The sequence below is a fragment of the Lytechinus variegatus genome, chromosome 2 (genome assembly GCF_018143015.1).
Source record: "Lytechinus variegatus isolate NC3 chromosome 2, Lvar_3.0, whole genome shotgun sequence".
Classification (NCBI taxonomy): domain Eukaryota; kingdom Metazoa; phylum Echinodermata; class Echinoidea; order Temnopleuroida; family Toxopneustidae; genus Lytechinus; species Lytechinus variegatus.
Window position 1 is genome coordinate 63,436,072 of NC_054741.1, and position 25,612 is coordinate 63,461,683.

The window sequence follows — 25,612 nt, forward strand, 5'->3', positions numbered from 1 at the left end:
GTCTTGAAGTACTGGAATTTTATACTGGTCTTGTTTCTGGTGGTTGTTACTGGTCTCAATGGTCTTCATACTGTTTTCATTGGTCTTCATACTGGTCTAACTGGTCCTCAAACTGGTCGAACTGGTCCTCATACTGGTCTTACTAGATTAGTTTATTACATGCATTTGGTTTGTTATATACCATGTCCAGATAAATGTGATGGAAAAGATGGTTAGTAAATTAATCTTTCTGCTGTTATTTTGAATTTGATGTATAAAATTACACATTTTCATTGTGAATTAGTTCACACAATTATTTTGAAGGTTTTCAAACAACAATGAGTGCTATTGCAAAGATATTCCATTCAAAATCCTGATTTTTCTTTAAAAAACAGGAAATATGCAAATGAGGTGAACCACGTGATCAGCATCATCAGAATTACTGGTATTGCAATTGTTTGAATTGGTCTCCAGTTCATTTTTACTGGTCCAGTTAAAAATCAACTGGTCCAGTAAACATATACTGGAAACCATGTAAAAATCTACTGGAAACCATTTATTGGACCAGTAACATCAGTTTAATGAAAAACAATTTAACTGGTATTACTAATTGCTTCAACTGGAATGCAATTGTTTGAACTGGTCTCCAGTTAATTTTTACTGGTCCAGTTAAAAATCAGCTGGCCCAGTAAAAATATACTGGAAACCAGTATAATTATACTGGAAACCAGTAAAAAAAATTACTGGTCTAACTGGTTTTTCCTTCTGGGAAGGATATTGGCAAGAGGATGGCTTAGTTCACATGCGAATTCACGAATTACACGAGGGGGTAAGTCGTCTGTTACACCTGCTTTACTGCATTTTATGTTCTTTAGCATAGAATAAACCTGATAAGGTTGTACTTCTGGGCAAAAACAAAGAGAAGGTAAGAAAGCTGGTAAGCAACTTCTATCCAACGGCGCCAAATCTGATGCTATATGATGCTTGACGATCTTCATCATCAGGTTCAACACCAGGTACAGCAATAACGTTAGATCTGTTGTTCTTTTTTTTTTGTAATAATCTTGATTTGTTTATACCAGTTTCCTGGATTTGTTGATTTAAGATGAGATACACGTGTGTTATGATAACGTTTTTTTTTTGCAATTTTTATCATTCTATTTACTTTATTTCTGAGACTACGCCACAGAGGTTTGTTTTTCTTTTTAAAAGCTTTTTCTCTTTAAATTATGATTGCTTTAATTTATCTGTGGTGTCATCCAAGGTTTGTCATTATCCTTTATCTCAATTTTCTTGGTCGGTAATAATTCATCCAGCTTTGATAGAGTAGTTAGAATAAGAAGAGGATATTTTTGGAAGGATCTTGTACTTTGTAGCTGTAACATATCATCCCAAGAATATTGAGTGATCAATTGACCGTATAAACGCAAACCACTGTCTGGTATAGAGGGCGGGTAAGTTTTATTTTTATTTTCTTTCTTGAGCGTGCCAAACTATAAATTGGTCTTATAGTAGTACACAGTTATGGTCACTTTTTCCAAGAGGTGATGTGACACCAGTGGCGTACCGTGGGTCACGGCATTGGGGGGGCACCAGCAAAAAATTCGGGTGACATAGGGAGCGCGCGAAGCGCGCTCAGTTGTCAGGTATTCTGACCTAATAGAAATATTTTAAGGCATGCAGTGCCATTAAACGGCTATGTATCTCACTGATTAAATAATGCGAGCGCGAAGCGCGAGCTGAAATTTTTTTATATTGAGGGCTAAAAATGGTCATTATAAGCAAATTGTTTTGTAATCATGATACTTAACTGTCTCGCTAAACAAACAATGCGAGCGCGAAGCGCGAGCTAAAATTTTTGTATATACTGACCCTAAACAAGGAAATATTAAGGATTATATTTTAGAATCCATTAAGAGTATAAATATCCACCATAGTCATCTAATGCTAGTGCCATCCTTTGCTGATTTTGTTAGAATTACATCTAAACACAGTCATGAAGCACCTTTTGTAGTCATGTAATCATGATTATCTTACGCATCTTACTAATCAAATACTGCAAGCGCAAAAGCGCGAGCTGAAAATTTAGGAAATATAGACCTGAAGAGGGGCATTCTACGGGTTGTTAATTTGTAGGAATTCTCTAAGACCCTACGTATTTGACTAACCAAATGATGTGAGTGCGAAGCGCGAGCTGAAATTTTTGTTAATATTGACCCTAAACATGGATATTTTAAGGACTATAGTTAGGAATTCATTAAGTCAGAGTATACATATCTCACCATAGTCATCTAATGCGAGTGCCAAGCGCTTGCTGATTTTGTTAGAATTACATCTAAACACATGGAGCACTTTTTGAAGTCATTGTAATCATGATTATCATACGCATCTCACTAATGAAATACTGCGAGCGCGAAGCGCGAGCTGAAAATGTAGGAAATTCAGACATGAAGAGGGGCATTCTAAGGGTTGTTTGTAGGAATTCACTAAGACCCCACGTATTTCACTAACCAAATGATGCGAGCGCGAAGCGCGAGCTAAATTTTTTTGATATTCAGATCAGAAAAATTGACATTTTGAGGACTGATTTTAGGAGTTCATGAAGAGCAGAAATCTCACCAATCCACTAATGCGAACGTTAGCACGGACAGGAAATGTTTTATTTTAAGACCTTTAAATAGGGCAACAACTTTCAGTAGTCATGAAAAAGAAGAATATATCACTACTTAAAACAATAATAACTCTAATTGCGAGGAAATATATTATTTTGTTGTATATTGATTTGAAAACGGGAGGCTTTAGTACAGCAGGTTTATATATCTCGTTAAACAATCTATGCGAGCACCAGGAACAATGAAGACACAATTAAGCAAATAATTTTTCATAAAGTTATGAAAAAAATGCTTCTCATGTTATAACATAAAATAAATAATATAAGACTATAATAAACAACAATTTCTTCTTCCCCCCACTACGTTTCTCTTCCTTTTTCCCTCTTTTTCTCCTTTTCCCCGTTTTTTTTTTTTTTGGCCAGCCGATTGGGGGGGCACGTGCCCCCCATGCCCCCCCGTAGTTACGCCAGTGATGTGACACTATAACAGGTAAGTAAAAATTATCACAATTCATTACAATTTTGTCAAGTATATTATTATCTCTTGTTGGAATATTTACCACCTGATGGAAGTTATCATTATTCAAAATTGGTTCAGTATCAAGGTCATTCATGTATCCCATCACAAAAATGCCAGCATCATGATGTTTTGTAAGAACATGTAGAAATAATATGATCAATATATTCTTGCCCATAATTATGGACTACGTGGTGGAAAGTACAATACACATACGACAATACGGGATATTTCACGAGGTAATAATCGTGGTCTTACACAGACCCACAAAGCCTCTACATTATCAGGTACCATCAAAACAGGAATAATACTAGGATAAGAAATACTCCTCCTCCTTTTTCTTTCACTCCTTGGCTTTGAAAATAAAATATAACCATGTAAACTCAAACAATCCATAGAGGTTGATTCATCAATCCATGTTTCCGTCAAAGCAAGAATATCAACTTTGTTTATATTAGCAGCAATGTCAATTTTATCAAGTTTATTATTGATCGATCGTACTTGACAGAAAAAAAGCGTGGTAAGTCAAAATGATGTTTGTCAATCAGTACTGTAATCTGTTTAAGATTGTCTATGTCTCAATTTCTCGTCTTAAAATGTCGATCGGGTATATTTTCTTTGTTGTACCAAAACTGGTAGAGGGTGTTCAAAAACATCATGTTGTGACGTTGACAATATACTGTGATTCCAATTTAAGTTCCTAGCTCTTCTCTTACAACCTGTAGATCCACGATGAGATAGGGGGCTTTATTCAGATTTTTTGGTGGGGAAGGTTCGACAGGGTTATCCGTGGTAAAATTGTGAGCTAATTTCAAAAATGTCAATCTTATTGACCGTACTCACGACATTTTAGCCATTTTGGCCAATTTTTGACCAAAAAATGACAATTTTGACCACTCTTTGGAAAATGGTCCCTTAACAGAATGCTTTTGTAACCACATCCAATTTAAAGGGTCTATCTTAAGTAAAAATGCACCTAGATTTCAGATAAAGTGGTTTAATTTGCCAAATCACAATAGAACTGGTCATTTTGGCCATATTTTGACCTAAAATTACCATTTTCGTGATTGTTTTTGTCCGAAATGTGTTACAAATATTGGTCAGAACCACTGGCATTAATCCCGGGGGTGGGGGTTATACCCCCCAACTTTTCGAGGAAGGGGGGTGGCCTGTAAAACACCCCCCACTTTTTAGAAATGGGAAAAAAATCACAAGAGAAAATTGTTTTATTGGTGAAAATTCTTCCTAAAATACCGCTTAACAAATAAAACAATATTATTGAATCATAAAATGCAAATAAAGAGCCAGTTCACTATTTCCATTTCCAAACGAAATACTTATGTCCTTATTATAACATTGAAGAGAAACCCCCGTTTCTTCCAGGGGTAAAAAAGATAATAATATTGGAGGGGTATTTGCCATATGGACCGTACAGTGGCGTAACTACAGGGGGGCATGGGGGCACATCTCCCCCCCCCCCCTCGGCTGACCCCCCCAAAAACGGGGAAATGGGAAAAGGGGAAGAGGAGAAATGAGGGAGAAAGGAAGAGAAACGTAGTGGGAAAGAAGAAACTATTATTCATTATAATTATGTTATGTTACATTACATAAAAAAACATTTTTATCATAACTTTATGAAACATAATTTGCCCAGGGCCTACGTCTACATTGTTCCTGGTGCTCGCATTATCTGTTTAACGAGATATATGATCCTGTTGTACTAAAACATCCCGTTTTCAAGTCAATATAAACCAAATATATTTCCCAGCACTTGAGTTATATTTTTTATGTAGTGACGTATGCTTCTTTTACATGACTCAAAAAGTGATTGCCCCATATGTAAACATTCCCTGTCCGTGATTACATTCGCATTAGTGGATTGGTGAGATATGTCTGCTCTTCATGAATTTCTAAAATCAGTCCTTAAAATGTCCCTTCTTCTGATCGTAATATTAAAAGATTTCAGCTCGCGCTTCGCGCTCGCACCATTTGGTAAATGAAAAACGTATATGGTCCTAGTTAATTCCTAAAAAGAAACCTTAAAATGCCCCACTTCAGGTCTGAATTATCTAAATTTTCAGCTCGCGCTTCGCGCTTGCAATATTTGATTAGTTAGATGCGTATCATGATTGCAATGACTACAAAAAGTGTTTCGTATGTTCAGATGTAATTCTAATACAAATCAGCAAGCGCTTGGCACTCGCATTAGATGACTATGGTGAGATATGCATAATTAATGGATTCCTAAAATATATTCCATAAAATCTCGCTGTTTGGGGTCAAAATATACGAAAATTTCAGCTCGCGCTTCGCGCTCGCATTGTCTAGCAAGCCAGGTACCTATCATGATTACACAAATTTGATAATAATGTCCCTTTTTAGGTGTGAATATAAAAAAAATCAGCTCGCGCTTTGCGCGCTCACTCAGTGATTCAAACATTTTGCTAGTGCCCCCACAATGCCGTGACCCACGATACGCCACTGTGGACATATCAATTACAATTCCTTACATATCTGAAAACATGATTGCAAAAAAAATGCCAAAATATTTCAGTCATCCCCCACCCATCAACACGGATTTACGCCGGTGGTCAAAACAAAGATTGGATGTCTTAAGAAATCAATATTTTATTTTTAAAATGTGCGCTTGATCATAATTCAAAGGTGCATTTTGTGTAGAATTTTATGCTGATTCCAAATGTATCACTGTGAATGACCCTATTTAATAGCTGATGCATTTTGGCCACTAATGGCCCTCAAAATGACCAATAACATCAGTTCAATTTATCCAAAAAACCCGGGCCAAAATACTTCGAATGCTACCAGAATCTTTACAAGGGTGTGCTGTGACACTAAATATAATACTTTAAATTGAACACATCAAAAGTATTTTGACCTCATGTAACTTATCCCATCAGTTTTGACCTATGAGGGTATTTTTTAGACATTTTAGAATTTGAGGTCTTCACCTGGTCGTCAAATACAAACAAAAATAAGCTTTCAGCGGTCGATTAGGGGAAAATGCCAAATGCGGATGAACCCCCCCCCCCCCTCCTTATTGGCGAAAAATGGGTCCGTCCTTGATTTTTTTGTTTAATTATGTTATGGGTATAGGACGCTGTCAGGACGAGTGGAACTAACGTTAGAGAAAAAAATTGTTAGCATTGAGTCAGGGCGTAGAGTTGAATAAATTTTCATATACATGTACTCCAATTAGAATCGCCTTTTATAGGGTACGTTGCGAGACATAGGTGCGTAACCCCCGGTGCACATTTGTCATGCAGCTCAACCCACAGCTCGTCTGTCTTGACTTATGCACAAGTGAATGCTTCTCTATTTCCTGCGTGTGTACCGGTATGTCTTGCAGTTCACACGAATGCGCATGGAAAACGTGGTTCGCCGAATTTTACACGTGTAGGCATATGAACTTTTTTGTGTGTATTCATACATACGGTACGGTGTTATACATAAAAAAAAAAAAATTGTCGGAAAACGTACGTACGCGCGCGCGTGTCGATCATCGAGGATCGCGCGTACAATATGCAATTCACAATAAATTAAATGCGAATATTTTATGGATCTTGTGTGTTTGAGCCGCTTGCTTGGCCGTGGTCGTGGTCGTGGACATAACGGAGGTCACGGTGCGCAGTTATTAGACTAGAAGACTAACTTTTAGTGATATTAGTAAACGGTAGGCTACATACCAACTGTCTAAGGTAAGTTTAAAATGGGTGTTACTGTTAGGCCTACTCTGTAGCCCTAACTTTTTAGATTGGCTTTGCCTTTGTAAATTATTAACATCTCCGCGGCAAGAGCGCTACGCCGCTGCTGCAAGTGCAACGCGGCGGCGATGGCAATGTCATCGGCCCCGGCCCGGGTCAGCCAGAGGCAGAGGCCGTACCGTATTCTGAAAATAGTTACAATAGAATCCGTATTCCGAAAATTGTCTTAACTTCTCTTGTAAGTAACTTTTCTTGTAACTTTCACTGAGCGCGTATGATGTCTGAGATATAATGATGCGTAAATATATAGGCCTACGGTACCGTAATCGGCGCATATACGCGCATAGTCTGTGCGCAAGATAAAATATTGAATTAGGCCTAGGCTAGAGCCGCTAGATCTACAACTGGTATTCTTAAAATTCTCTGCGTTCTCTTAAGTTTAACTTCCTTGGAAAATACAATAAAATTTACATGAGGTGGGGTGCTATTGTAACTTATTGTTGCATGCGATATTTGTCCATCTGCAATAATCATTTCTTGCTGCATCCCGCAAGAACATACCTAGACCAAAAGCTTCAGTCTCTGTATTTTGGTTGTTCCGCTGAACTACGCTCCAATGGGGATTACAGTAAAATGTCAGAAATTGTTGAATAAATCCCCAGAAACGACGGTTATTCCTGTCTAGAACATACCGTACATGTAGTTTTAAGTACTAAAGGAGACATTCCAAAGACATTACGCTACGGCCACGGGTATATTTCCACTTTCAATTTCATATACAATTATGATACAATTGACATAGTAATTATAATCACATTTGATTTGAAGTACATGTATGGTAGGGGGTCCTAAAGCTGCGCGGGTCCTAAAGCTACGCACCACTCATCGCGCATGCAGTTTTCAATGGCAAATGCGCACTCTGTGTGTGGAACTGTGACTGCAGAGTGATGAACAATTCCTATTAAATTTTTTCTACAGAGGCTGCAGTAAATCTCTAAATGCAGAGAAAACCAACAACTGTTAGGAAGTTTGGAGTTATATTCGCTTTAATTTCATTTTATCCTATAATAATTTGAATATATTTTAGAAATTGAGGCACAGGAAATACTATTTTTTTGCATGATAAATCGAGTGCGTAGCTTTAGGACCCCTTCTACATTGGGCGGCGAAATCAAGAGGTGTTCGAAAAACACGACGGGATTTTCGTATTAGTGAGTTTTGTGATATTTTCTACTTTGTTAATGATCTTTAGAATGTTTGCCACAAATTAGTGAAATATAATTTGTTGAAATATTAAAATTGGGACAGTTTTTATTGTTTGAAAACAAAGTGCGTAGCTTTAGGTCCCCCCATCATACATACAAAAAATAAATAACATTATAAAATTACAATAGACAATTATAACAACGAATTGGTAGACTTTCCAGCAATTAAAAATTGGTGTTTGAGACGATGGATCTTTTCACCACGTGTATTTTTAGCACAGAAGCACACAAGCATAAGCGTCAGGGGCGCAAGGAAATTACGCCTCATATCAACAATGCGCTTCATTTTTTATTCAGAAGAGACGCTATTATTGGTTGACCTAAGCATATAACGAGCTTAATGATTGGTTGATGACAGAATATTGGGCGTGTCAGAGATAAAATAGGGGACGTCTTTACAGAGATAAGACAATTTTCAGAATACCAATTTAAGAGAATTAGAATGCTGTTAATCTTGCTGACTTACAAGAAAAGTTAAGACAATTTTCAGAATACCACCCCAGGTCCACTTGTTCACTGCTACCACCCTGCCTGTGGGGAATCTACACTACAGGTAGGACTATGGTATGCCAATGTTGTACAGAGCACACACTTTAAAAAATCATTAAACTCACTTTTGTGACAAAAATTACTAATTTACAGTTGCAATTTATTTTTCATTAGTAACTTGGGAATAATTTTTGTATTCACCAGAGCGCTCAAAAACTTGAATTTTGGGCATAATTTTGTGTACGCCCTCTATTGGTGGAAAGTAATATGGCAAGAAAATTTTCATTTTTTTATTTTATATTTGTTATTTATTTATTTATTTCGTTTTGTTTACCCAGGGTAACCCCATCAGTGGACTAAGCACTGTTTTCCTTGGGGGCCCTGCATACAAGTATCAAATACATACATATATTAACAAGTACAAACAATGAAAAGATATAAAACAAGAAAGAAAATATTATCAAAGAGACAAGCTACCTGCATGGACACACACACATACATACTAAAATAATGTGTGTATGTTGAACAAAATTCAACATAAATACATTGTGCATAAGCAAATCTAGACAAGTATATATTCCCTATGATTGATTAATTTTGTGTTTAAATATTTGATTGCTTGTCCCTGGATCCAGCCAGATAGGGGTAGTTATTTTAATTCGGCAGTTTCTCGCTCTCCAATAAGATGTAGCGAAGGATTGCCTCGAGACTGCACTACGGGTACCACTATCCGGTACCACTATCTAGCTGATTCCAGAGAATGGCAGCACTATGAGAAAATGCCCTTTTTCCAGCCTGTGTGCGTACAAGCGGTACCACTACACCATTCTGAACTGAGTTTCTCGTTCTGTACGAATGGACATTACTAGATCTTACTACGAGTTCAGAGAGATATATTGGCGCTTCCCCATTAAGGATAGTGTAAATTGTTTTGCATCTATGGTATTTCCATCTTTTTTCAATCGAAACCCATTTGAGTCTATTGAGCACCTGTTCAATGGGTGTAGAAAAATTAACTTTTAGGATTAGACGGGCCATTTTCTTATGCTGTCTGATTAAGCCATCCTTAAGATACTGTGCACACATGCTCCAAGAATTACTACAGTAATCAAAGTACGGTAATATAAGTGAATTAGCTAAGACCTTTGAACTGTCAGTCGTGAGGTATTTTCTAAGCCTACTGAGAAGAGCTATCCTTGAGCCAATCTTCTTCATTGATTCTTCTACATTCTTTTTTTTAATTGAGAAAAAAATAATTTAAAGAATCAGATTTAAATAAGAGTCAAGTTGTATAAATAATAGGTGTAATGGAAACTGTCAGTGTAAAAAAATCAAGCATTTGCCCCAAAGAAAAAGAGAAAATAAGCCAAACATTGCCACCCTTATTTTGCCACACATGGAGATATACAGTAAGTGAGAACAAGGTTATATCATAACCTTGTTCATTGAATGAGTGCCCAGGTCATAACCTGGGGCCGATTGCACGAAAGGGTCTTTGCAAGAACCATCTTTCGTGTCACCAATTTATTATGATGTGCCATGTGAAACGCAAATTGAATAACTTACCTGCAATTCATATTTTATTCATCTGTTAAATTAAAAAAAAAATGATGTTGATCTCGAGGTCTATATCATGAAATAAGCCATATCGTAGTCCTTTCTGCGCATGATCAAAAGATTCTACGCATGATCAGAAGAAGGTCATTTGTACTAAAGTGACATGGTGCTTTAAAATCTATTGAGATAAGCACCAACTTTGATGTCTTGATTATTCATATATTCTTTTCAATTGTCGTTTTCATTTACATTCACAAAAACAACAATGCTTCCACGAACGACTGGTATTTCACAGTTTGCAAAGTACATTGTGCAACATGCTAAGATATGCATTCAAAGTAGGAATGCAACAAATGCCTTAATTAGGTGTTCATTTGTGTGCTATTCTAGTCACCTGGTCTATTCAATTTCTTCATCCTGCTATGTAAGGCAAGCTTACGTAATATCATGCATTGAAATCTGCCTATCAGGATGAAAGAAATGAAAGGTCATTTGACCAAAATTGTCCATTAAGTAACTACGAACTGGTCTATTGTATACAAATTGATTTACATGTAAATACTAGCTAACAAATTTTATTTGTTTATCATACATTTAAGTCAGAAAAATCCTGCATACATGTACAACATGACAGGGCATCATAAAAGGTGGGCAACATGAAAGACGGTCCTTGGAAAGACCCTTTCGTGCAATCGGCCCCAGGGAGCTCCCTGCGTTAGCCTAGCCTTGAGGACTCCATGATGATGTTTTAAAAAAAATTTTTTACATAGACTTCTTCATCATGGAGCCTTGACCTGCCTGCCACACATGCATAAGCGCGACCTCCACACCCGGATGGATTTCCCTAGGAAATCCATATTTACAGGGTGAAATCGGTTTATAAGTGTGAATTTCATGTCATATTTGAGCTTAATAAAAAATTTAAAAGGTGAAAATTCAAGGTTTCTTACTAGACCAATCTCGTGTAGATCCCTCGATCAGTTTGTCAACAAAGCAAATTCAATACATGTAGGTCTGACCCTTGAACCACTTAGTTATGACGTACATTCGATTAGCGATGTTATGTAGAAAGTGCCGTTGTGAAGAACAATTTATATATACAAATTATACTAAAATTTAATAAGTGATTATAACTTATTATAATGATAATACTTATTCATAAATCACATTTAATTTTAGAAAGGAATTGCTATTCAAGGTTCAAGTATTTGTTAAATAATATTTGGAGTCCTGAGGCCGAACTTTGTGCATAATTTTAAAATAAAGTCCATCCATAATTTGACTAAGAAAATGCCAGGTTAGCTATTGAATTATGGGTCTGATCAGATGGGGGTTATCATGATGGCATATGTGTGTACAGCTTCAAAATGATAATTGATTTACCAAGATTGGTTTAAAACAGGATTTATGTTAACTTCATTCAAAATCAAATGACAGAATGTGAATTGAAAAAATGTTTTTGGCCCTTCATTTGTAAATAATGACTGTTTATTTTTATTTATTGGGGGTGGGATTGTCATAGTTTAGGACAAATTCGCACCCTGTAAATGGCAGACACTGAATCGGTGTCTGGATAATATATGAACAAAGAATACAGCTTACTCTATTGGTGCTGGCCAAATGTAAGCACTTGACTGGTGAATAAACTTGATGTATTTTATGGAGAAATTTTATGGAAAAATCATCTCTTTATGTGTCTTATTTCAAAATTAAACCTTAGAGTTAGAGTAAGACGAGGTAATTGGATGAAATAATTTCTGGTAATTTCAACTTTGAAGTACTGGTAACAAAGTTTTTGTTTTATTTACATGTCTGCACACCTTAATAAATGATGGTTTGAAAAAATAAGAATTACTGTAGATGGTCTAGACCAAATGCATCATTAGTCAAGCCTGACTGAATAGGCTGATGAATACCTGTGCATAAATATTCACCCTTTAATGTTATAGCCATAAAATCCAATGTACAACAACAAGAACATGATGCGGCCAAGTGCGATTTGTTGGGACATTCCGCAGTTTATGTCTGCATCCTGATCTATACACTATGTATTAACACTTTGTATTGATGACATATTTCTTGGTGTTTCTTGTTCTGCTAATCTGATACAGTGTATGTTAGAAAGTGAAGCTGCTCAGTTGAAAATAGGACATGAAACCCCCTTTTTATTTTTAAATGCTTCTGAATCTTCTCCCTGCTATTCAAGAAATAATGAATATGACACTGATTTTGATATAATGTACAGTATGTGAGAATTGAGATTGATTTTGCATTTATCCTTTTTTTAGATTTAAATTTTGTTCTTTTTCATTTAATGTTTTGCTACAAAGAAGATGATAATAGTTTGAAAAAAAAGAACATGAAATTATTGATACCGTACATGTTTTTTTTTATTTAAAGTGTCCTGCGAAAATAAGTGAAAATTACTTTAATTTCATGGACAGTCTTAAAACACCTAACACATGGGATCCTTATGTTTGATTAAAACCCAACCAGGCAATGGCACTACACCTGACCAAGGTGTTCTCTCACATCGTTGGCATGGTGCTGTTTAAAGGACAAGTCCACCTCAACAAAAACTTGATTTGAATAAAAAGAGAAAAATTCAACAAGCATAACACTGAAAATTTCATCGAAATCGGATGTAAAATAAGAAAGTTATGGCATTTAAAAGTTTTGCTTATTTTCAACAAAATAGTTATATGAACGAGCCAGTTACATGTACATCCAAATGAGAGAGTTGATGACATCACTCACTCACTATTTCTTTTGCATTTTATTATATGAAATATGAAATATTGTTATTTTCTCGTCATTGTCATGTGAAATGAAGTTTCATTCTTCCCTGAACACTTGAAATTCCATTATTATAAAATTTTGTGCTTCAGGCTAGGAGGTCCTAATCGTCAAATTCGTAAAAATTGAAATATTGTATAATTCAAACAATAAAAAAAACCAAAGAAATAGTGAGTGAGTGACATCATCGACTCTCTCATTTGGATGTACATGTAACTGGCTCGTTCATATAACTATTTTGTTGGAAATAAGTGAAACTTTGAAATGTCATAACTTTCTTATTTTACATCCGATTTTGATGAAATTTTCAGCATTGTGCTTGTCTGATTTTTCTCTATTGATTCAAATCAACATTTTTCTGAGGTGGACTTGACCTTTAATGACATTAAAGATCAGTCCCAGACTAGACCTCAGGCATGAATAATCATTACCATTAAACATGAGATTGGTTAAATCTAAGTAATAGAAGTAAGATTGATATTTGATATTAACTTCGATTTTTCCTTCCAGACTTCTGCACTAGCTGGCGTGGAATAACGAAGATCTTCAAATTTACATGCATATTAAATTGAAGACTTGTCGCCAATCAATCAGACTTCTTCAAATCAATATCTTCTTGAGAGCTGAGCAGAGGAACATGGTACACATTGGCTTACTGCACCGTTTTTATGAGCTGCCATTTCTATGACTGTGTAAACTAGCAGTAGAACAACCTTGAACAGTGCGAGTTGTAATAGCGATCATGTCAGTTGAAAATGATGAAGGCTCATCCATTGGACCGGGTCCATGTAGCGATGAGGAAAATGGTATCGATCCACAGCAGGGCGGGGCTTCGTCTTTAGGGAATGATTCTGCAACAGGCGGGGCATCGTCAATTGGTAATGAATCTCTGACGGGCGGGGCATCGTCCATCGGTAACGGGTCTGCAACAGGAGGCATGGATTTAGTGGACAGTGATTTGAGTGATGATGAAGAAGGCCCACAGACTGATCGATATGGATTTTTAGGAGGGAAGCAGTTTACTGGAGGGTGAGTATTTATGTAAAGCCCCCCTCATTAAAGTTTCCAAAAAATGTATGTCACTGTTCTATGTTCAGAACTTGGCCTGAACTCATGTGGTATGGATGATGCTGAAGAAGAATTTCTTTAGTGGATGTATATTTATTTTTGCCATTTTACTTGAAAATCTTTCTCAGGATTAATACATTACTTTCTTCTTTTCTCAAACTGTATGGAATGGCAAGAAAATTGAAGGATGTTGGCCTAATATTTGTAGCTTCCTCTTTGCGATCACAAGCATTGGATTGAGTGAGAGCGCTTGTACAAATTCATAAAAAAACAAACATCACTGAAAGAAGGTTCCAATAACTACAGGTAAACTTTAATTTCACAACAAATCAACAGATAAAAAAAATGGAATTTTACCAATACATCATGATTATTGGTATGGTCTATTTTACTTCTGTAAACTTTTGTTTATTATATTTTTTTTAAACACCAAGTGAGTGATTTATTTCTCAGTTATCACAAATAGAGGGCCTCACAAGAATATGCTTTAAAAAAGATTTTGAGGCTCTGCTGAATCTAAAAAAAGAACAGTCTGGATCTGGATGGTTTGTACAAACGCCTGGTATGGCTATCCCACACATTTTTGGCTACAATGAAATCGGATGTGTACTTAAAGGGGAATGAAACCTTTAGAACAAGTAGGCTTGTGTCAAAACAGAAAAATCACAGAATAAGAACAAAGAAAGTTTTAGAAAATTTGGACAAATAAAAAGAAAGTTATGAGCATTTAAGTACTGCAATCACTAATGCCATGGAGAACCTCCAATTGGCAATGCAACAAGGATGTGTGATGTCACATGTGAACAATTTTCCCTTTAATGGACTATGGAATACCCCCAAAATGTCTCTTTTTGCTTATTCTTATGGTGATACAAACTCTTTATCCATGATGTATTCTTTAAAAATCTGTATTACATGCCCTCCTATAGAAAGAAAACATGATCTACTGATAGATGCGATAACAGAGGCATTTTAAGTGAAAGATAATAGGGAGAGTTGTTCACATCACACATCTTTGTCACATTGCCAATGTGAGGATCTATCTAGCATTAGTGATCGCAATATTTAAATGCTCATAACTTTCTCATTATTTGTCCGATTTTACTCAAACTTTCATTGATCTGTTTCATCTGAATGGCTTCATATTCCCTCTATACCGTGCCACTAGTGCCCACATGCACAGAGCGCACCATACATGTACCTACAGTAGTAACCCGATCCTGTTCCGTAGGCCCTGTTATTCACATTGTCAGGTATATTTTTAGTTCCCAAGACCCCGCATTTTACCCTTGTAGTCAGTTCCTTAGACCACCATTTCACAGTTTTGTGAGGGACACCCCCATCAAAATATGTGCCCCCCTTCCTGGGGAGGGGGGAAGGCTATAGACAATGTACATATTGTAGACTCAACTTGACAGGATGGTTTCAGGTTGCAAGTGGATAAGACTGAAATGTTCATTTTTTCCATAGTCCAGAGCAGGTGTATGTGTCCGGGGGGGGGGGGGGGGCCACTTCCATTCACGAGTGGATACCATGCGCGACCAAGGGGTCTCGAAAAGCACCCTAAACACGTAATTTCCATATTCTGAAAATGAACCCCTTAACAAGTATTGGCGTGTGAAACCCTACCCTTAACAAGTATTGGAAACAAAAACGATACTCTTGGCAAATATTCCCTGAAATGAACCCCTAAACAAGTACAGGAATGTTTTATTGTTACGGTTCCTTCGGTCGTCGGCTTTACCTTATTTGGTTTAGTACGACCCCACTTCTTGACAATGTCTTGACTTCTACAACTTGCGCAAATTGGACTCTAAACACGAAGTGTTGGGGCAAAAAGGACATCCTTTATAAAACATTTTAATTTTGTTTTATCATCCCCGCAAATTCGACCCTAAACACGTAATTTTCCTAGCGAAATAGATACCCTTTTTCATTATTTTTGTGTTTTTGGCACCCTTATCACGTTACGTACGTAACGTGCCCTATTGTGAAAAAGACATGCTTTTTACATGTTTTTTTTTTGGTCGCGCATGGTATCCACTCGTCAATGTAAGTGGCCCCTCCGGGGTATGTGTGTGTATGTGTACACACTCCAGAGCAGGGGTGGACTTAGTCTTAGCCTCTTGTCAAGGCCCTGGGGCTGCTTCCCGAGCGAAGCGAGCGATTTACTAATTCGCGAAGCGAATTAGGCCTGGCTCGAGCCAGTGCCTCTTGACATCTGAGCTGATTCATGAGGAACGTCTTCCTAATGAATATACATGAGTCATGATATTACCAGTCTCCTATTAAACCAATGAAATGTCAAAGCTGTTTCGTCAGGGGTTCGGAATACTATTGTAGTCCACTATTCTGCAGGGGATTCTTCTAATTGTGGGACACTAAATGGGATATAATCGCAAAATGCTACCAGTAGTGGTACTACTATTACTACTAGTACTGGCTGTAACAGACCTATCATCGCCCCGAAACTGTTCGGGAGATACTGGTCAGCCGCTGGTCAGACTCAAGGCAAGTGGAAGCAACTCCACTCCAGCATTCCCTCACTGCACAGCAGACAATCGACGCCCCGAATCGACGCATAGTGGAATCGCATGAAATATTACATTTTTCCATATCTTGTGGGTAGATTTACGTCATCACTCTTCGCCAAGAATCCACGGGTCGCCATTCAAGATAAGCTCATGAATATTCAATGTGACGTCATAGCATCCCCCACTCTCATTGGATGATTTTCACCGTATATCCCTCGCTTCGCCATGTTCGCTCGGAAAGCAGCCGACAGGGCCTCGACAAGAGGCTAGGGTGGACTAAGGATTTCATAACTGAAAGTGTGTTCCATGTAAATAAAAAAAAGATTACTGATTCAAAGTTTATGAATTAAAATCCACATTTTTTTTATTCTATATATGCCAAGTGTACAAAAATATAAGCAGGAATGCTCTACCAGTTAGGCACAGTGTGCTACATCACCTACATGTACATGTATACCTGGACTCGAGCAAATAGGCCTACAATGTGACTACTTGGTGCATTGAAGTAGTACTAGTAGTCCACTCCAGTGTCTCCATGTCAGTTTACATGTAGCTGGACATGAAAACAACATTTAGGGAGCTGTTCCGTACATATTATGTATATGAACACTATCAATTTGTATATGTATACATCTCCCTCTGTATTTGCTATGGGATTTTTTTCCTGTAGGGAAATCTGCAGTTCTAGCAAGGAAATGAATTCTTGACCCTTGGCTTAGGAACTGAGTCACTAAAATGTCAACAAACGATCCACTGTACTTATTGCATTCAACTTTGTACATATACATGTACATGTGTAACATATCAGATGTCAAGAGTTCATTTAATGTATGATGGCCAACATCATACAGGCCTCCATGTCAAAGTAATCAAACCTACATGTACATGTACAATACATGCTAATATGTGATGTTTTTTCTTCTGCCCTATGCAGTCCAGCATTTAATTTCGACCATTCAGTTGGCTTTAGTTAATACAGTACTGTACATGCATGCTCTCATGTAGATGTTCTCTCTTTTTCTTGGGAGTTGGGGGAGGGATGTTTCCAGTATTTCAAAATTAATTGCTGTGGGCAATTCCATGAAAATGTACATGTCCATATGTAGGGCATTTCAGATTCTGGTAAATTTTACAAAAGTTAGGGGTTTCCTACACACCAGACAATTTTGGGAGTATCTTTGTACAGGCGAATTCAAATCATGCAAAACTATTACCGTAAGTAACGGTGTATTAACCGCACCCCCAACTTTGGACTAAAAAAAAAAAAAAAAAAAAATTCTCACATTTACATGCATATTTGAGGTACATGTACGAAGAAACAAAATCTAAGTTTTTAAGATTTCAAAGTATCCAAAGAGATTACCGGTATGCGGAAATATGCTGTTCTTGATCAATTCATCTACAAATGTTAGAAAGAAAGAACGGTCCCGACAATATTGGCAACTTATACACTCACTCACCTCACAGTCAGTGTACACACACAGCACTGCCATTACATTGCAAACTACGATACAGTACCAGTCATGCCAGTACATCTTATCAAATTATGATCTGTGTCTTTCCCAGCGTAGGAGGAAGAAACATTCACATTTCTTGCATCACAATCTCACAATCACTTTCAGAAATTTGATGTCTTAGCATGAATTTTGGATACGGGATTACAGGAAGGTTCAAGAAACAAAGAAATTGACATTTTTTCCAGTTGTTTTTTACGGCTTCGTGCCGTCTCTCTCGTGCGTGGTTTACATGGTATCTTATGAAAAGCAAACAGGAAGGAAAAAAAACAAGCTGGCGCGAAAAGGGACTTTGAATAGCGCCAGCTTAAGTCGCACTACAACCACATTACAACGCAATTAAGCTCACTCAACTCTCGCTCAGCAGTGACAAAATATTACCGAGTATGCTTGGCGTCTCTTTTAAATTAGCCAGGGAACTTCACTACTTTGAATCAAGAATAAAGTCAAAATTAGTGTCATGAAGGTGGGTGCGTTTGTTATGGACAATATTTGATTAAGATCATAGTAATTGCTTCCCATTACCCTCGGCTCATACCCCTCTAAACGACATTGCCTGGGCGGCTACGCCCGGCCACTCGATGTGTTGTGATCTGGCAGACATCGTACATGTACGGGAGGGGTTACGGCGGACTGGCTCAGACCCGTCACCGTGTATAAACCGCACCCCCGACTTTTGCTTCTATCCCGCCGAGAAAAAGGTGCGGTTAATACACCGTTACTTACGGTATACCCTTGTACAGGTATGGGACTCCACACTTTTTTTTAAGCTTAGGCAGGAAAACTAATCTTTTGTTTTAATTTCTGAAGGCCAGCTATTGCATGTACATGTATGTCACCTAATTACATGTAGCGGAAAGTTTTCAAACATGAGTTGCAGAGTAGCTATACAGTATGTACATTATCTAGTGCTGGACAAAATGTACATGTACCTGTATTCATTTAATTTTAAACCATGTTTTTTTTTCAGAAATTACTATCCAGCAATGTACATGTATGCATATCACATATCACAGTATGTTTCGTTTGAACTGTGTTTGAGGAAACTTTAGGGGGCAGACACATATTTTGTATCAAATTTTCATGCTTTTTCGTTTGGTAATACATTAAGTCATAACTTACAAAAATGAGAGTACATCACATACTGAATGTCATCTATGTACCTCAGAATTATTTTTTATGATGAGTTTTTTTTTCTTCTGAAGTGTCAGAATAGGAAATATGTCTCTGACTCTCATGCTTGTGTACATGTACCATTTAATACCCTGCATATTTGTGTGCATACATGTACTACAGTGCTTTGCACATGAATGTACTTCATGAACACTTGTATGCACACTACGTGATCAATCGAGGGAGAACATTGTTCTATTTTAGGGTCACAGTGACATTAACATCAAAATTCTCTATACATGGGACTGATGAGTGGAGGAGGTGATTCATTGACTTGTGTGCCTGATACATTTCCTATCTTGTGTGTGGAAGGCATCACATGCTCTCTGCACAGAATGGGTGTTGCCTGCTATCATCATGGGCCCATTCTCCAGGGCTGTCTCCCTGTTGCAATAGAAGTTTAAGGTCATCATGGGGATAAATACTTTGGAAGGGGATGGGTGATGCTGCAGACAAACCCTTTCTGCTCCAGCTGATAAGATGGGGGGGGGGGGTAGGGGCACTGTCATGACTACATGTACACCATTCTTGTACATGTAGAAAACAAAAGCTCACATAAAGGATAATTTTTCATTAATAGTAACCTGTACAGTGAAAAGGGTATCAAAATTTCCTAAATAGGGGAAAAGGTGCACTTAATATAGTTTTCAACAACCTCAATATATATGGACGATGATCTCCATGAATTTATGAATTATACAGTAGGCCTGAACTGTCTAGATTTGTGGTGTCAACCTTGTATTGCGCATGTCTCTGATAATGTACGTAATGTAGGCCTGTGTATACATAATGTGTATTGTGGATCATGTAACCATACAACCACATGGTCATGTAAAATAATTGTACATGTAGGTTGTAGCCTACACATTTGTCAGGTACACAAGTGCATGCAAAATTACACATAGTATGTATGAACAGGGGGTCCATGTACAAATGAGAAACTTAAAGGAGAATGAAACCATTGGAACAAGATAGCTTGTGTGAAAACAGAAAAATCAAAGAAACAGATCAACGAAAGTTTGAGAAAAATCGGACAAATACTGAGAAAGTTATGAGCATTTGAATATTGCAATCACTAATGCTATGGAGATAGCAAATTGGCAATGTGACAAAGATGTGTGATGTCACTTGTGAACAACTCTCCCCATTACTTTAGTATATATTTCACTTGAATTGCCTCTTTTATCACATCTATCCATAAATCATGTGTAATACATATTTTTTAAGAATACATCATGGATAAAGAGTTTGTATCATCACAAGAAAAAGCAAAAAGAGACATTTTGAGGGTATTTTATAGTCCACCAAAGGGAAAGTTGTTCATCAGTGACATCACACATCCTTGTCGCATTGCCAATAGGAGGATCTCCATAGCATTAGTGATTGCAATATTCAAATGCTTGTAACTTTCTCATTATTTGTCCGATTTTTCTCAAACTTTCTTTATTCATATTCTTTGATTTTTCTGTTTCTACACAAGCCTATTTGTTCCAAAGGTTTCATTCCCCTTTAAACATCAGTGATGGTGATAATAAGGTTAGAACCAAATTGTTGTGAAAACTTAATATTCCGAACACAAAAAGAGCCCTATAAAGTTCAGCGAATTCCCTGTTTGATGATATGTCAATGATTTGAGAAAATTTGTCAAAAGTGTATTTAAAAACAGAATGGCTGTCATTTTCAGAAATCTCAATAGCAGAGTGAGACTAGGTACATACATGTACATGTACGCACATCGCATTTCTAATGTTGGCAGCAACACTTGGCTTTGTTGAAGTTCACCTACAATACATGTACTATGTAATAACTTTGAAAGTATGAGGACCAATGTCATGAGATTCTGACATAATGGGTAATCTAATGTGAATTAAGCATCACTATAAATCATTTTCTACGAGTTTCAGATCACATGATCAAGGTCATACGTCATTTAGAAAATCAGAGCCAATGAACTTTGATCACAATTGGAAAAATTAAATAGGGCACCAAATGTTACCAGGGAGGAGGCAAGCCAATGTGGCATCCAGTACATGGCCCTTTCAAAGGGTTACTGTAATAATAAGTCGTTCAAGTTTATATTAAATTTCGTGGAGCTCAATAAATGGCTCTCCTTATTTTATGAGGAGCTCAATTGAGCTAAGAATCACTATCCTTCAGGAGCTCAAATCAGTTTATTACAATACATGTATGCTTAATTGTAGATTTTTTCTTAAAATTGTAAATTATGCAATAGCTGTGTAGCTATGAATCTGTGGTGAAACTAGCCCTGGGTCATTAAGTTTACAAAATATCGCGCTCCTGCTTTATTGATTGCCTATAAACTTCAACAAAGTTGATTGCTATTTGCATATCATATATTAAAAAATTATATTGCAATTCCACCAGTACTACATAATATACTGTAGGCCCTATATAATAATGGCTAGATGCAACAAGATCTCTGTTTAAATCTCCTTGATGCCTGATCTATAGTATACAAATGTACATATGTGACGAGGAGGAAGTAGCCAAACTTGTTAATGATTTCTTTGCAGTGAGCTTGGACTACCTATAGAGATCTTACGGAAACGAGAGCTGAAGTGGCTGGATATGATTGATGATTGGGAGAAATGGATGACCAAGAAACCAAAGAAGGTATGAAGAATAGAATTAATTCATGTGATATAAGTGGGATGTTCCATCTTTAATAGGGGCTATTGCACCTGAATACTTTAGCCAGCGTATGCTAAGTATCTATGGCAAGCCTTCTAATTTTTTATTACCGGTATTCCAGGCTGGGTATTCTTAGTATTTTGGGTTGTTAACCAAATTCGCATCCTGATATAAAGAAATGGGCTAAAACTGGAAGAAGAAGAAAGTAGCTGGTCACACGTACGGTACATCGGCATACACTGATTGTGACAGCTTACCAATAATTAAAGTCTCTTTTTAACATGGGATATTTGGTTTATCTCCAATTTGTCTAATGCCAATTCGTCCAATTGCCAACTCATCTACTACCATTTGGTCTATCATCAGTTTGTCTATTCACCACATGGTCTACTTTCATTTAGTCTAATGCAATTTTGTCTAATAATTTATAATAACCAGTTGGTCCAATGGCCATTTAGTCATACCATTTGGTCTGATTTTAAAGTGCTGCTTGTGCAAAATGAATGAAAAGAAAATGGGTATTAAACCAACTGGTTATTAGACGAACTGGTAAAAGACGAAGTGGTTAGACGAAGTGGTGATTGCACCAAGTGGTTATTGGACCAAATGGTTGTTAAGACAACATGTTGATGGACGAAATGGCATTAGACTATAAAATAAAGGTAGACCATGCGGTGATTATATGAGTTGGCAGTGGACGAATTGGCAATTTACTGGGTATTCTTACACCTTATTTCTTAAGAAAGAAAATGGCCCGGGGGGAGGGGGGCATATTCCATTCACGAGTGGATACCATGCGCGATCCATTCACGAGTGGATACCATGCGCGATCACGTAATTTCCATATTCTGAAAATGCACCCCTTAACAAGTATTGGCATGTGAAACCCTACCCTTAACAAGTATTGGAAACAAAACCGTTCTTGGCAAATATTCCTTGAAATGAACAGTCTCTAAACAAGTACAGGAATTTTTATTGCTACGGGTCCTTCGGTCCTCGGCTTTACCTTATTTGGTTTAGTACGACACAACCTTCTACACCTCTCGCAAATCGGACTCTAAACACGAAGTGTTGGGGCAAAAAGGAAGTCCTTATAAAAACATTTTAATTTTGTTTTATCATCCCTGCAAATTTGACCCTAAACACATTTTCTTAGTGAAATAGATACCCTTTTTTCATTATTTTTGTGTTTTTGACACCCTTATCATGTTACGTACGTAACGTGCCCTGTCAGGAAAAAGACATCCTTTTTACGTGTTTTTTTGGTCATGCATGGTATCCACTAGTCAATGTAAGTGCCCCCCCCCCCGGGAAAATGGGCACCCTTTTCCACCAAAAGGATTAAATTAAATCTCAGTGATGGGCTAGGTTTGGCTTCTTCAGTGGTACTCACTAAAGTTAAAGCAAGTTATACCATCTCTCGTGCATGCTTTGGCTTACTTGTATGTAAAATAAGGAGCTAAATTTAAATATTTTGTTTGATTCCTATAGAATAGAATAGTGAAGTTCATTATTCAGTGTAGTGAATGCTGTATGCTTTTGCAGTAGCTGAATAATTACATCTGGGCTCCGTAACGCAAAGGATTGCGATGGATTGCAAATATGAAAGAACCGCACTGATTGGTCCCTGGACAGTACCGGTATTTTAAACCAGATGAGTGTGTAACATGGATATTGATCGGTCAGTTCATTTAGTGATTGATCGCTAATCATTGTGTTACAGAGCCCAGATCTGCATTTTACCCTTCCCTAGATGATTTGGTTCTGAGGCCAAAAGAATGATCTCATTGTCTTAAAGGTAAATGCCAGTTGTGGTAACGATACCAAAATGAGTTCGTACAGAATCCAATGAAATGACCACCAAAGTGTCTGTCTGTATAAATAAAAAATATGTGCCAAATGATTGTGAAAGAAATTGTGTAATTGCTGAGAAATTAGCAAATAAGCACAGGATTCGGGTCAAGCGTCGGGCCGACATTCAAAGCAATAATAATACACTGTCCCACGTGCACTTATCTGTGTTGGTAATCTTTAGTGTGAACATTTTTCAGCATAGATTTCAAGATTTCATAAAGTTCAGTTTATGTAACTGTTCCAGATCTAGATACTCGATGATATACTGACAATTAAAGGACAAATCCACCCCAACAGAAACATGATTTGAATAAAAAGAGAAAAATTCAACAAGCATAACACTTAAAATTTCATCAAAATCCGATGTAAAATAAGAAAGTTACGATATTTTAAAGTCTCGCTTTATTTCACAAAACAGTTATATGCACATCCTTGTGGGTATGCAAATGAGGAGACTGATGACGTCATCAACTCACTATTTCTTTTGTATTTTATCATATGAAATATGAAATATTTTTATTTTCTCATCATTGTCATGTGAAAATTAAGTTTCATTCCTCCCTGAACACGTGGAATTCCATAATTTTAACATTTTGTGCTTCAGGCAAGGAGGTCCTAATCATCAAATTCGTAAAAAAAATGAAATATTGTATAATTCAAACAATAAAAAACAAAAAGAAATTGTGAGTGACATCATCGACTCTCTCATTTGGATGTAACTGGCTCTTTCATTTTTTCATATAACTATTTTGTTAAAAATGAGCGAAACTTTGAAATGTCATAACTTTCTTATTTTACATCCGATTTTGATGAATTTTTCAGCATTGTGCTTGTCTGATTTTTCTCTATCGATTCATATCAACATTTTTTCTGAGGTGGACTTGACCTTTAAGCCTGGTTTTACAGACTTTCTCATGAAATAAGTGTTTACTGCAACTACTGGCATTTCTCTTAAAAATTAACTTGAATCTTTCTTTTTTTATATTGATTATCCTGCCATTTCTAGGTTAGAGAAAGATGTCGAAAAGGCATTCCATCTTCCCTCAGAGGAAGAGCGTGGCAATTCTTGTGTGGAAGCAAGAGAGTAGTAGAGCAAAACAAGGACAAATTCTTGGTAAGTTACAACTACTTGATGCTTCAGACATTCTCTCCATTTTGTTGGTAAAGTATATCCCCTATTGGATATACGTTTGATTTTATTTAACATGTACTTTTGATGGAATCTTCTTTCTCTTTGCGTTCAAGTGATCATGTTTTTTTTTTGCCCTTCAGGTTTTGACCACCTAGGTGACCTAGCTCAAATCCCATCCTATGTTGTGAGGTATTAAATTTTTAGATTCGTGTAGCCAAAATGGCCATGAGCTTCAAATGAAATTTTAGAATATTGGCTAATTTGTATTAAAGAGTTAGCCTCTTTTCCATCTACTGTAGAAACATGAAGTCATAAATTGCAACCAAATCATACAAAACTTTCTTTATGTCTGCAGAGAATTGTACTTTCTTGAGCGTACCTCACACGTAGTCTTAACTTTGTTTTGTTGTTCTAAGTTTTCCATTAAACTATTCTACATTCATTTTTGTCTTTTTGTGTAATTTTTATACATTTTGAAAGTAAATTCAGATCTGCATTTTCAAACTCTGAAATAAAACCTTGTTTTCATCTTGGTCAACTCATTGTGGGTTTTTCAGCTGAACAGTCTAATAAATTGTGAGATGCCAATATCCCTTTGCCATTTGGGTAGACCTGTTGAGTTTATTGAATCTTTTAGCCTCACAACTGAGTGATTTATTTCAGGATGTCACTAAAATAGTCCTGTTGCTTGAAATCCCAATTCTTCCTTCCTGTATTATATGGACTTTACGTAGTGCGTTTTTCTAGTT

At 36.8% G+C, this 25,612-nt stretch overlaps 1 protein-coding gene across 1 annotated transcript in view; it reads left to right on the top strand.

Annotated features, from left to right (window-relative positions):
* Positions 1-6,722: 6,722 nt before the first annotated feature.
* LOC121408605 (TBC1 domain family member 10B-like) overlaps positions 6,723-25,612 on the top strand; it is a 58,948-nt gene continuing 40,058 nt past the window's right edge. The window contains exons 1-4 of the mRNA XM_041600130.1: positions 6,723-6,823; positions 13,447-13,965; positions 21,760-21,859; positions 24,738-24,845. Coding sequence (XP_041456064.1) covers positions 13,679-13,965; positions 21,760-21,859; positions 24,738-24,845 — 495 coding nt within the window. The 5' untranslated portion in view covers positions 6,723-6,823; positions 13,447-13,678. The remainder of the gene's footprint in view (positions 6,824-13,446; positions 13,966-21,759; positions 21,860-24,737; positions 24,846-25,612) is intronic.